The sequence below is a fragment of the Aphelocoma coerulescens genome, chromosome 5 (genome assembly GCF_041296385.1).
Source record: "Aphelocoma coerulescens isolate FSJ_1873_10779 chromosome 5, UR_Acoe_1.0, whole genome shotgun sequence".
NCBI lineage: Eukaryota > Metazoa > Chordata > Aves > Passeriformes > Corvidae > Aphelocoma > Aphelocoma coerulescens.
Window position 1 is genome coordinate 60,791,376 of NC_091019.1, and position 13,485 is coordinate 60,804,860.

The 13,485-nt window shown below is 49.6% G+C and overlaps 1 protein-coding gene across 4 annotated transcripts; it reads left to right on the forward strand.

The window, feature by feature from the left end:
• Positions 1-875: 875 nt before the first annotated feature.
• Positions 876-5,502, forward strand: ZBTB25 (zinc finger and BTB domain containing 25). Of its 4 annotated transcripts, none has more exons than XM_069018473.1 (3): positions 876-1,394; positions 2,585-2,764; positions 3,904-5,502. In XM_069018473.1, exons 1-3 carry the CDS (start codon positions 1,339-1,341, stop codon positions 5,039-5,041), a joined length of 1,374 nt encoding a protein of 457 aa, XP_068874574.1. In that variant the 5' UTR covers positions 876-1,338; the 3' UTR covers positions 5,042-5,502. The 4 variants fall into 4 exon arrangements, with proteins under 4 accessions (XP_068874574.1, XP_068874576.1, XP_068874575.1 ...); XM_069018475.1 differs by lacking the exon at positions 876-1,394 and adding an exon at positions 1,813-1,931; XM_069018474.1 differs by lacking the exon at positions 876-1,394 and adding an exon at positions 1,977-2,507.
• Positions 5,503-13,485: the final 7,983 nt, after the last annotated feature.

Below are 13,485 nucleotides of genomic sequence, written 5' to 3' on the forward strand. Positions count from 1 at the left end.
GCACAAGGCAGTCCCCCTTTCTCACCACCCCCGTCCCCTCACTGCCCTCCCACCACACTTAGATTTCTAATTTACTTTTTTTTTTTAATTATTATTTTCTGGCCACAGAGGAGGAGGGAGCAGAAACACCCATGAAGAGAGCTGTGATTATGTCCTGATCTCTTTCTGACCCACCACCATAGGCTGTGTCACTTTGTATTGGCTGAGGTGAGTGATATCGTCGCCTGTGTTTTACAGCAAAACACCAAATTTCATTCCTCACCATTGCTTTCATCGGTTTGTCTCTTCAAAGTCCTCTTTGGACCAGAGTCAACCTAAATAACACGTAAATAATTAATCATTTAAATAAATAACATGCCATCTGCAAATAGCAACTCACTCTGTATGCGGGTTAATAAATATGTTAAATAACCCAAAACAGAGTACAAAACCTTGAGCCACCTACTGTCACTCTTTTTTGGGGAAGAAAAGTGGCTACTGATATTTATAGGAGCAGCAGCATTATAGCTCTGTGGTCTCTCAATTCTGCTGCTGCACAAACACAGGAGGGAAAGATGGTCCCTGAGTCCTGTGAGCTTTATAATTAAAACAGAAGAAATAAAACACAGGGCAATGGAAAAGAGAAAGCTGTGCTGGTCAGTGGGATAAGCAGCAAACACATGAATGAAAATGCTTTAGAGCCTATGCTCTGTCATCTCTCAGCCTGTCTTCATCATCCACCCAGGCTCAGGCTGCCTGGAAATAGCCTCATAAACTGATGGATTCTGGTGGCCAGGGGCATTATTTGCCGTAAATACTCAAGAATTGCAGTTACAGGGGTGCAATAGGAAAATGGACTACAAACTATCAAATGCTGAGAAGAAACCAAGAGGGTTGATCCGAGGCACTGAATGTCTTCTGCAGAGGCTCTGAGTCAGCAGAGGTGCCGTGGAGGAGATGGGTGTGATAGATCTTGGAAACTGCACCAAAATCATGACAAAAGCACACAAATAGTGATTTTCATTGCCTTTTCCAGCTGGAAAAACAACATCTGAACATCAAATTAATCCAGTGGCAGCAGGACGCTGTACGGACAGGCAGTTTGAACAGGTTCAGAATGCAATTTGGTAACATTCACCGGAAAAGACTCCCCAGAGGTTGTACTGAGTGCCAGAGCAGAGGGGTGGGGCTCAGGGGGACTCTCAGGAGGGGCTGGTGGTGGCCAAGCAATCGCGGTGAGGGTGGCACTGCTGCCTGGGCTCCCTCCTCTGCCTGGCACCTCACCCGGCACAGCTGCTCTCGCCTAAAATAACCCCTGGTTTAACATCAGTGAGCACCGGGAGGAGGCCTGACAGAGAAATGGTGCGTCCCCAGGACTCGTGGTGGTTAAAGCAGCACCGAGGCCGCAGACATTGGTGAGGAAGCCAGATCGTATCTTCTCATCCCTTTTCACGAGCGGGAAGACCGGGGAAGCTCTTTTTACTTTTTTTTTTTCTGCTAAAAAAACCCAACCCAAACCAACAAAAAACCCCCTCACTTTATGCCGAGAGCTGAGGCGCTCAGCAGACGACATTCCGCCACTGGGCGACTAAGAAGCCACGTCCCGCAGCCCAGGCTGATGCCTTTGGCAACGCACAGGAAAACACGCGCCCTCCCAGAAAAATCCCCCACGGGGCTGCCCACGCTCCTTCCCCCCCGTCTCTCCCTCGCACAGGAGCTGCGGGCGAGCAGCGCGGGCAGTGCCGCGCAGGGGCCGCGCCCACCGCACCGCCGGGGCCGCGCTAAGGGCCGCGCTCGCTTTTCCCGGGGGAAGCCCATCCCTGCCCATCCCTGCCCATCCCTGCCCGGCCCGGCGGGGCCCATCCCGCCCGGCAGGAAGCGCGGGGGGGGCAGCGCCCACCCCATCCGCCGGGCGGGCAGCGGGGGCGGGCGGTCGCGGCGCTTCCGCGCGGGTAAGCGGCTGCGCGGGCGCGGGGGAGCCGCGGGGCCGGGCCGGAGGGAGGGAGGGCGCTGGTCCCGCGCCACGGGGAGGCTGCGCTCGCCGCCTCCCGCTGTGTGCCGTGCCTCACCCCCCCCCCAATAATTTTCTGCGGAAACAATAGCAAATATCAGCGTTTATTTGCGAAGGGGCCGCTGGCGGGGCGGGGCGCGGCGAGGGCGGCTCAGCCCGCACAATGGGGGCTTTGTTGGGCGCACAGGGCTCCTCTGTGCCGGAGCCGCCGGGCTCAGCCCCGCTCCCCTGTGCCCCCGCCGCGGCTCCGGGGCAGCAGAAAGCGCCATCAGATCAGAGGGAAAAGGCCAGCCAGGTTTAAAGTTAGTGCTGACACCCCGCGGAGCGTGGTTAATCAGCGGGAGAAGCGTTTCTAAGTGTAGCTGGCAGATGGAAAAGTCCCTGAGAGGTTTTAAGCTCATTGGTCGTGGGTTTGAGCATCAGCGGTGGTATTGGAAGGAGAAACTGTTAAATTTGGTGCAGGGACCATCTGGAGGAGGGAAGAGGCTTCGTGCCGGGCGTCCATCTCGTTTTGGTGGTGAGAAGCCAACATTTGAGCCTTTGGGAGCTCTCTGATTTCTTAATGAGATGAACATCTTGTTCCCTTGCTCCCAGGCACACCATGGATACCACCGGCCACAGCGTCCTCCTCCTCCAGCAGCTGAACATGCAGCGGGAGTTTGGCTTTCTGTGTGACTGCACAGTTGCCATTGGAGATGTTTACTTCAAAGCCCACAGAGCGGTGCTCGCTGCTTTTTCAAACTATTTTAAGATGATATTTATTCATCAGACGAGGTAAGAACACACAGCTCTCCTACCCTTTAACCGCTCTCAACATTCTGCTTTTTCTTCTTTCTAAAGATATTGACGTCTAAAAGAGTATAAATGGGGCTGTTAGATGGCCTGAGATTATTTTCCTAACCCAGCACAGGCCTTGGCTCTCTAAACAATCCCAGTCCAGAACGTGCTGCCCTTTAAAACCACTTTCTTAGTCAGCATATGGCAACACCAGACCCTGCATTTTGGAGATGAGACGTTTGTGTGACCAGATAAATAAAGCATGTAAGTACCAACATCTTCCTGCCATGAGAACTTTGCAGATTTGGAATCCAGGGACATCCTGATACTTCCTGCCTGTGTGCAGTGTGTCCAGTACTTTGCATTAGGGTGTAGTCAGGCTTGCTGGGTGAGACTGTCCCTTCTGGCAGGATCCACAGGCTTGAAACAATCGAGAAGCTGTGGCCTTATCACAGTTCTGCGCTTCAGACTCTTGCAGATAAGGGCTGAGACTGAGATCATCAATTCATTTCAAGCTGTTGTTCAGATGCTTCACCTGGCCAGGTCAGGAGTGGTTCTGCAGGTATAACAGCAGTGCTAAGGTCTGGCCTCTGACCTGGGGCTGGCTGCTTGTAATGGATTAAACACTTCTTCATTGCCCTTCCTGGAGGTCTTGGCCTCCAGCACCTCTGCAAGATAATCTTTAGGATCGGCTGTGCCACCCCTTGGCTGGAAGTGAGATGAGTTAACTGCCTTTCCCTGTGGATGTTGTTTGCTGACACTTAAGTGCAATGCTCATAAAGATTACACAGCAATGGCAGCTGAATTTATTACTTAAATAAATGGAGTGGCACACACTGGTGATGCACAGCTTGTATGGCATCGCTGCGGTGCTGTGTGGCTGCGGCTGGCTCTGCGAGGGAGGGACAGGGTGGCCAGGGCTGGTCACCTGTACCAGCCTCAGCTGCAATTGTGCACACTTCCGAATCACAGGGATAAATGCAGACTCAGGCACTTGGCTTTGCAAACAGGGCTTCTGCACTTCTGCAGGGCTTGGCCAGGGAGTGCTGCTTGTAAAAGTGCTCTCGCAGCAAATGGGCAGGTAATGGATCAGGATTTGGATCCCTGTATGTACTTAATCGTCTGTTTTGTTTCAGCGAGTGCATAAAGATTCAGCCTACAGACATCCAGCCTGACATATTTAGTTACTTGTTACATATCATGTACACTGGGAAAGGGCCAAAGCAGGCTGTCAGCCAGAGCCGACTGGAGGAGGGCATCCGCTTTCTGCACGCAGACCACCTCTCCCACATCGCCATCGAGATGAACCAAGCCTTCTCCCCAGAGCCGGTCCAGTCTTCCAACTTGTACGGGATCCAGATCTCTACAGCACACAAGCTGGCAAAGGAGCGCCTGGGAGCGAAGGAGAGCCTGCCCAAGGCAGGCAGCAGGTCTGTGGCCCAGGGCGATCATCCCCAGCTGCAGCTGTCCCTGGCCATCGGCCTGGACGACACACCCCTGGACCAGCAGGTCGCTCGCCCCTCGGCCCAGCCCGTGGCTCTTGCCAAGCCGGCAGAGGAGCGCCCGAAGCTCTCGGTTTCCATTAAGCAGGAGAGGTGCGACTCGGAGCCCGTGGTGTCCCAGAGCTGCACCCCTCCTTCTCCAGAGGCAGCGAGCCCCATCTTTGCCACGGGCAGCCTCAAGGTGCACTTGTGCCACTACTGCGGGGAGCGCTTCGACTCGCGGGGGGGGCTGCGGCAGCACCTGCACACCCACGTCTCGGGCTCGCTGCCCTTCGGCGTCCCAGCTTCCATCCTGGAGAACAGCGACCTGGGGGAGGTGCAGCCTCTGGCTGAGGACAGGGAGCCTGGGGATGGCCATCGCCTCGGGGCTTTCCTCCTCAAGGAGGACGAGCATCAGCTGGAGCACCCGAGCTGCAACGATCTGGAGCCTCTGCAGATTGGGCAGCTCTCCCTCATCTCCAAGGACCACGAACCGGTGGAGTTGAACTGTAACTTTTCTTTCTCAAGAAAGAGAAAGATCAGCTGCACCGTCTGCGGCCGCACATTTTTCCGGAAGAGCCAGCTGCTGGAGCACATGTACACGCACAGAGGGAAGCAGCACAAGTACAGCCGCTGCCAGCGGCTGGAGAGCCCCTCCACCCCCAGGTTTCACCCTTACTGTGACAGCGAGAGTGTGGGTAAGAGCTCCAGTTTGTCACAAGACCACTTAGATGAATGCATACTGGAGTCAGATCTCATCCAAGAAAATGTTGATACGATCCTGGTAGAGTAATTCTCCCCCTTCAGATGCTGAAACTGGATGTTTTGGCATTTTCCACCTAGGGAGTGGCTGCTCTGAGCAGCTGATTTTCTTGAACCAGCGTTCACCCCTCACCTCTGAGATAACTGTGAAGGACTGTGTACTTTGATTTGTGTACTTGCTTTTTTTACTTCTCTAACTTTTAAACTTGAGCTAATTCCCATCTAAGTCCTTGGAAGCCTCCATGTAAGTCAGTTATGTTTTTCCTGAATGTGAACTTATGCCTCCTCTGCTTTACTGGAGTTAAGACTGTATTGCTGGGTGTGAGGTTTAAACATTGTCTAGTACTCTGTGTGGTGCCTAGGACTGTTTGTATCCCATAGAATTGCTCTTCTGAAACCAGATGGATGGAAGTGTAGAGGGAAATATGTATTGTGTTTCCCAAACAGTTTGTTTTTAATGAAAATAAATATCTCAAGGAGATGAATCCTGAAGTTCATGTTGTATAGCTGCAGTTAATAAATCTCTGCATAAATATTTGCAGCAGCCATAAGGCTGCTCTTTTCAGTGGAGTTGGCAGTGTTGATGTAGGGGTGGCAACCTTCATTTTGACAAGCCCTGGAGTCCTCAACTGTCTTCTAAATTTACTTTTAAACTCCAGGGATTTGCATGTGTTTTTCCTCCTTCCTACTCCTCCCTCGTTCACCACTACAGCATGAGCAAGGACAGATTTTGATGCCCCTCTAGCACCATGTTCCATTATTGGCCTGTCTTCTCTGCAGGGAGGAAGGAAAGCTGCAAAGGAGTGTCCCCTCTTCTTTGAGAAGAGGCATATCCTAACCTAAGTCTTCACAGGATTAAATGCCACGCACGTATTTTCTGAATGAAAATGATTTCTGAGTCTATAAACAGCTTGGAGCAAACATATTCTTGAATATTACAATCTGTATATTTGCTAAGAGCAAATACACAATGTGTTATTTTTTTCTCTGCTTGCGAAGTCACCGTGAAATGGTAACATGCAAGTTTTTTGCCTTTCATGTAGTCACAGAATGGTTTGGGCTGGAAGGAGCATTAAAGATCCTCTAGTTCCAGCACCCCTGCCATGGGCAGGGCCACCTTCCACTAAACCAGGTTGCTCAAAGCCACATCCAGCTCTTCGTTTATCATTACTTGTTATCTGAAGGGTAATATCTTATCCAAGAGGGGGTTAAAATTGCACATATTCCTGTTGAATTCATAGTTTATCCCTCTCTAGTTTTTCAGCTGAAATATCCCAGGCTTCCCACCAGATGGGCTGCAGCTCATCCCTCAGAGATGCTGTTAATCAGAAGGCCCCGAGGAGGCACACTGAGTTCTTAGAGCGCAGAGCCTCATGAGCTGCTCCTGTAATCTCATTACCCAGTTTTTGAGAAACTGGAGGTTTCCTGCCAGTCCTGGTGGAGCCAAGTCATTGCCTTTGGAAACGGGGAGCCTGAACAATGGTGAGAACAGTTTGCTGTCAGAACGCCTGCTCCAAAGCTCTTTGTAGTCGGGACCCTTGAGCTGTCTTTGATATTGTCCTGGAGCAAGAGCTGCAATTAAATCACTGCTGAATTAAAAGACCATCTGAGGTCTTTGTAAGGGTGGTTGCTGCTTCTCCTGGGCAAGGAGCTGCACACTCCAGGGGATGGATTGCCTACTGAGAGCTGCCAAATTGTGTTTCAAGACAAAGGGGCAAAACAAACAGTCCCTGAGCCTGCCGAGATGATGTTGCAAAATGCAGGCTGTGGTTTGGGGTGTGCTTCCCTGCTAGCTCCAGTGCTCCTTTTGCTGTGTGTACCCATTAAAGCTGCTCTGGTGTGAACACATTTGAGCTCTGCTTAAAAAGCCTTTCTTTAAAACAAGCAAACAAAGAGAACTCAGCCGACACCCAGGCCTGTGAATGCTGCATCTGAGCACGGAGCCATTCACACAGCATTTCCTAGAAGAGAGCCTTCTGCCTCTCTCCCAAGCTAATAGCATCAGCTAAATCACATCCAGCACAGGCTGCTCATAACTGGGCAAATGCCCTTCGGCTTCCACTGACCTCTATTTCTACATGATGGGTAAAAAAAAAAAAAAAAAAAAAAAAAAAAAAAAGAGAGGTATTTTATGGTCATTCCCTATTGGTATGTGACACTTTACTGAGTGGGCTGGCTTCTCCGGGTGCTGTTTGCTTCCCTCGGCATCCTACATTTAATTTAAACACAGAGAGAAGCGTTTGCTGGGGTAGCTAGAGCTGTAGAGATGAGCTGTAGAGGGACTGAATATCCACGATTCACTCGGTAGATAAGCACCTCGGGTTGTCAAATAGGTGCCTAACCTGCCTGAAGTAATTGGTATTGAAAGTCAAAGGGCTCTTGATGTCTCTGCAGAGGTAACACGGTAGTGGTAAGAGAGCTCAGTATTGGGGACAGCAGCAGGGACAGCAAGCAGCAGTGCCCAAGGCATCTCTGGGACACGCTGCTCCTCCTCAGGTGCGTGGGCTGGACTGTTTCGTTCACTTCTTGCCCATTAAAAAGGGAGCTTTTATAAAAGCTATGATCTCGGGTAAAAGAGCCAAACGTCTCTCAGCTGTACGTGCCGTAGGAGTGACTCCACGGCACTGACTGCGAACACACCAGCGAAGCCGAAATGAAACATAAGCCAGGGCTGTCTTCATGTCCCGTGTATCCTTGAAAAGATACAACTGTAATCGATTGTTTTCTGTTTTCCTCACACCCCCTTTTAAGGTGTACTTTGGTTAACCTTTGTGGGACTGAACATCTGTGACATCAAACATCTGCCAAAGGCTTTTTTTTTTTTTTTTTTTTGCATCATTTGCAATACAAGAAATGCATTTTCAGCAGTTTTCTACTGCAAGTGTTAAAGCACTGTTATAATTAAAGCAGCAGGAAAAGCTGGAGACAGAAGTCATCAGCTCCGAGTTATGTTAACATAAAAACATCATTCTCTCCAAGTCTTATGAATAGAAAATAATTTTATAGGGCAGTTATATTTGCTAAGCAATGGCAGCAGCTGCTCCTGGATGAACCATGAGAAGTTTTATTACTCTGTGTGGAATACACTTGAATTACTGAGTTCTTAACCTTTATGCCGGTGCATGCTTGGAAATCTGCCTGACTTGCACAGCTGGGCTTGGCAAACACACAACTCTTGTTGGGGTTTGATTTTTTTTTAATAAAAACCTAAAAAATTTTGTCACAGTGTGCAGAATAATTATACTAGTGATTCCTTCCAGATATCTGCGATTGGTTAATCGATGCACGTGGGCTTAGGCAAAGAAAGCCCCAGGGTGGGAATATTTCAAGGTGGGAGGTCCCAAAGCTCCAGGGGATCCCTGGAGATTTGCTTTGTGCTGTGAAGGGGTCCCATCATCAGGGGTACTGAGCTGATGAACCACTGTCATTGAAGTGCCTTGTCTGTGGGCTCTGCAGCTCATGTTTCATGTAAAGATGGGAAGACTGGGGCTCAGACCCTGCCAAAGCCCCTGAGCGTGAGCAGACTCCTCAGCCAGCTCAAGTGAACCTCTGAAATGCCAGCAAGTGCAGCAGTAGCTGTCATGTATCTGGGTGCTGGCCCCAAAATGCTGACTGTAGGTTAGCTGGCTCAACCACCAGAGCATGAGAAACAATTTCAATTTAGTGCTCTGATGCTGCCAGGTCCAACAGGGTCTGTGTTTCTCAGGCTTCTTAGGGTACAGTAAAGTGTGTGGAGAAAAGTGTATTTATCCCCCCCCCCCCCCCGCCATGCAGTGTGGGGTCTGGTTATTTTACTGAGAATCTTGATTTTGTGCACGCCGAGAAGGTTGAACAGGGAAACGAAATTTGCTGTTGGGATGTAAACCTGCAGCAGTGAGCATCACAGTTAAAAATAAGGCCATGAATTGCTGCTATCATGACATTTCATTTCCTTAGTGTAATGCTGATACTGAGTAGTTTTCTAGTACTTTGGAGGCAGAAAGTATTTATCCTGTATAAGTGGAAGCCTTCAGAACTGCAGTGGAAAGGGACTTCAGCATATGCAATTCAGCATCACTGAATGGGACCATGGGCTATCAGTGGCCAAACTGAGAGGTTTCTTCATGGCTTGTGGAAGGCCTCCCACAGCAATCAGCCAATCAGGTCATGCCATACCACCGTCATGATCTTCAGATTTCCTGTTTAATAAAACTCAGTCTTTTCTTTTCCCCTCTTGTCCAGAATTGCCAAAAAAGACTGCAACAGAGTGGGCTTTCCATCAGTCCAGAACTTGGGATATACATTCTGAGCAATAAGAAATCACGAGGAAAAAGGTAATGAAAGGTAATGAGGATGGATGTGCCCTAAATTACATGCCAGTTAAGTATTTACAACCAGAGCTGTGTCAAGACTGAGTTCCCTGAGATGCAATCGCAGCATCTACAGGATTTGCACGTTTCATTAAGAAAAAGTAATGACACAACTTCAAAAGCAGCCTATGAGAGGAAATGTTTTCCACCAACTGTTCCAAACCAGAGGCTGCACCCTCAGAACAAAGGCAGGGCAAAGCTCTCAACCTTCTCTGGTGCACTGGGTGTCACCTGAGCTGAAATGGCCATTGGAAGCTTTGGGGGGTTCCAGGAAGCCCATGCCGGGGTGAACCTCCTGGGATGCACAGGGCAGTGCAGCAATGTTTAATCCATGTGAATCCTCCTGTTACTGGCTGTATGAAAACACTGTGTAAACCCCTCTGTCCCTCCTGGAAATCGCTGGGATTTGCAACCCATTGGTTTTAGGATATAAAGCCAGCTATATGTTCTAGGGCAGGGAAACCAGGGCGGCGAGCCATCGGGGGGTGATGGATGTGGGAGAAGAACCTCATGGCACGCAGACAGTGGTGTCAGCCATAGAGACAGGAGCCAGCGGTGGGCGTGCAGCCTCGCCGAGCTCCGGCCGAAGCACCGGGAGAGGCGGCTGATGCCGCGCGTCACCCCTTTGCCCGCAGCCATCCCGGGAGGGACCCGCTCCGGCAGCGGTCGCCTCCGCCACCCGCAGCACCGGGGGAGCCGGCAGAGCAGGCGCCCCAGCCTGTCATTAGGGCCGAGCATCCCCCACCAGGCTGTTTTCGTGATTCGCTTACTCATCGCGCTAATGATCGGGGTGCGGGTGCGCCTTCCTGTTGTGCCTGCTGCACTCGCCAGCCGGGCCCCAGCCCGCTCCTCCCGCCCGCAGGCTGCCCCCACACTCGGGGAGCTTCGGGACGGCAGTCTCCCAGCTCCTCGGCCTCCACCGCCTTGCTCCAGCCTGGAAATGGAATGCAAATTCGGTTGCAGGCTGTCTGGGCTGAGCCCGACGCCTTCGTGCGGCGCAGTCTGGGAGGTTTGGCAGGCAGGGAGCGGCGGGGGCTGCCGGCAGCAGCGGGGATGCGCCGCTCCCCCTTCCCGGGGGGATGCTCAGGATCTCCGTAGGAGTCGCAGTCCTTGCGTTCCCCACCCAGCTGCCATGTCACCAGGCTCCCGTCACGCGGAGCTGTCACCGCGCTGAGCCCTGACACACCGGCACCGCGGCCTCGTGTCCTCATTAAAATGGCAAATGCTGAGAGCAAATGTGACACGAGTGACTGGCGCTGGAGCTCAGAGATGACGTCCCTCTCCAGACTGAAATTTTCTCCCAGGGACAACGGCGAAGTGATGTTTGGTGTGTCCGTGCGCCCGTAAGGACCCGGCATTGGAAAGGCACCTCCTGAAAGGACAGCGGTATATGCAGAAGGGACCTTGCTGGGGCACCCATCTTGGTGGGGAGATGCCACCTCTTCCAGATTAAAGAGGTTTGGAAGGCAGATCTGTGCGAGGTCTAACTGAAGGACTGACAGGGTGACTGCCAGCTCGAGCTGCAGATGATACTTTCATCTCTACAATCTGAATTGCAAAGTGTGTTTTCTTACCATCTCCCTCCCTTTTGTATCCAGGCTGTTTGTCAGTTTTTATATAAGAAAACCTACTTTTAAATGCTGGGTTTGGGTATTTTTACTGAAATCCACTTTTTAGCTAAGTGGACTTTAACCCCACAACAGAAAAATCCCATCATTTGGCACAGAGCTGCACTCTTCACAATTCTCTGCAAAAAGAAAGGCATGTGAAAGCTATGCCTCTTAAAAAACGTTTATCTATATTGTAGTTTAAGTAACTGTATAAGAAGTAACATCCTCTGATTAGGTTGGGTTTTAAGTCCCATTTAATGTTAAGATTTTGTCTGTTTGCAAATGAAAAGTATTTCATTATTTTAGTACTACCCAACAAGAACTGACAAGAACCATTTCTCTGGGAAATAAAACTGCAGAGGTAAAATCACATTAAAGCAATTATTTAAATCAATCTGTTTCCTTGGAGCACTTCATTTTGAGTTACTCATGTTGAAATGTTCTACCTATAAGCCAGGTAACATTAGGGCTTCACTGCCTGTAACATGCAGGTCTGTCAAGAGGGTCTGGCTTCCATCCATCCATCCATCCATCCATCCATCCATCCATCCATCCATCCATCCATCCATCCCAAGTGTAGACCAAGATTCCTGTCTATTTCATTAATTTACTCAATTTCTTACATACATTTATGACAAAAACCCCAAACAACCAAACCCCACAAATACAACAACAAAAAACCCCACAACTGCATCTTTGCTTTTACACCTAAGGACACATATGAGAATGTCCATCCTTGGACTCAAACACCAGATTCCTGGCTGCTGTAGAGTCAGTCCTTTGAAGCCTACAGAGCTGCTGTGACCTTCAGCAGCTGGAGATCTGGCCCTGTGCATTTCTAATCCACTTTTGGTGTCCCACGGCAGGAAAGAAAATGCAATATTTGTTTGTGTCATCATTGTCTGCTGGCAGTTTCCACAAGGAACTTTTCAATGGATACACTTGTTTTCTGCTGGGCTCTGTGTTGACTTAACAGAAAAGCTTTTTATCCCCCTGGAAGCCTTTTTGGGTATGAGTTATGCTATTTAAACACCCTTTTCTTTGCTGCTAATATAAAAAAGCTGTAGGAGAGGAAAATATTCTAAGCGACACAGCAAAGCAGGGATAGGGAACCTGTTGGATATAGAGTTGAATTGTCCCCACTGAGGAGAGCACTGGAAACATCTGGGACAAAAGCAACAGCACAGGCTGTGGGGTGAGCAGAAGAACCAATTCCATAATTCAGAGGGCAGCAAGCAATGAATTTCTGGGTAAGGAGCCAGATAGCTCAGAAGCAATCTGAATGGGGCTATAAAAATGATTGGTTATCAGGAAAAATTTCTTCCCTGAGAGGAATGTCCAGCATTGGAACAGGCTGCCCAGGGCAGTGGTGGAGTCACCATCCCTGGAGGGATTTAAAAGAGATGTAGATGTGGCACCTGGGGACACGGTTTAGTGGTGGCCTTGGAAGTTCTTGGTGATCCTAGAGGTCTTTTCGAACCTGAATGATCCTGTGATTCTATGAGAATTCCAGATTATTTTAGCTGTTGGTGAGGAAGATAGTCCTATAGTCAGGCCACCCTTTGGTGCCCTGGCACAACCCCACAGCGACATCCTCACAAGTTTCCTGGCCCAGCACTCCTTCACATGAGTGCATCATTCTATCTCTGAAAGAATTAATGTTTTATTAATGTTCTACTCTCTAATCATAAGGAAGGAGTAGAGAGTCTTAATTAAGTCATTAGCTGCTGTTATGAGCCTATATTTTGTTCTATAAACCTGAAAGAATAAATAGTATTAATACTATTAAAAATTGTAACTTCTTTCCCCTGTATTTTCTGTATGTTTTAAAGTGTCTCAAGAAATTACATTAAAGACATTATGCAAAAAAAAAAAAATAGGGTGTTGGGCCCGTTTGAGCTGGCACAGAAAGTGCTGAAGCACCAAACATGCTGCTCCCCCTCCCAAAGTGCCAGCCCCATCCTGAACCCCGTTAGCACCAAACTGTGCACCTGGAAACAGCAATGCCAAGCCTTGGGAGCAGGAAGCTTGAACCAGCAGCTCGCAGAGAAAACCGAACCACCTGCATGGGGTCGGAGCTGTGCCATTCCATGGGCAGTGGGGTTTGACCCCTGTCGGTCTGCAGAGCCTCAAACATTTTCCTCTGGTGCCACAGGGTATCTAATAGGGAATTTAACCATGGGGAAGCAGGATGGCTTTTCTTAGCTGCCAGAGATTTGTGATCCTTCACAAATTCCTTATGGCAGTCCCTGGGCAGCCAGGGCTGTGTAGTGGAAGTGATTGATCAGCAACCGAAATGAAATGTCATAGAAATGACAGAGGAGGAGCAAATGGCAGAGGAGACCCAAAGAATTTGGGTGTGCCACCAACATTAAGATTTCTCTCTGCTCACTGTACGACTGCCTGAAAAAGCTGGACACAACGGAGCACCACTGTGAGTTAATCCTTTCACATATAAAATCTCTCCATTGCTGCCCACTCAATCACAAGGCAAGAAAACAACAGGTACATTCAGC

Coding starts and splice junctions, on each gene's coding strand:
- ZBTB25 (XM_069018473.1), top strand. CDS start 1,339: ATGGTGCGTCCCCAGGACTCGTGGTGGTTAAAGCAGCACCGAGGCCGC. Junction 1,395..2,584: donor CACCGAGGCCGCAGACATTG/GTGAGGAAGCCA, acceptor CCTTGCTCCCAG/GCACACCATGGATACCACCG. Junction 2,765..3,903: donor ATATTTATTCATCAGACGAG/GTAAGAACACAC, acceptor GTTTTGTTTCAG/CGAGTGCATAAAGATTCAGC.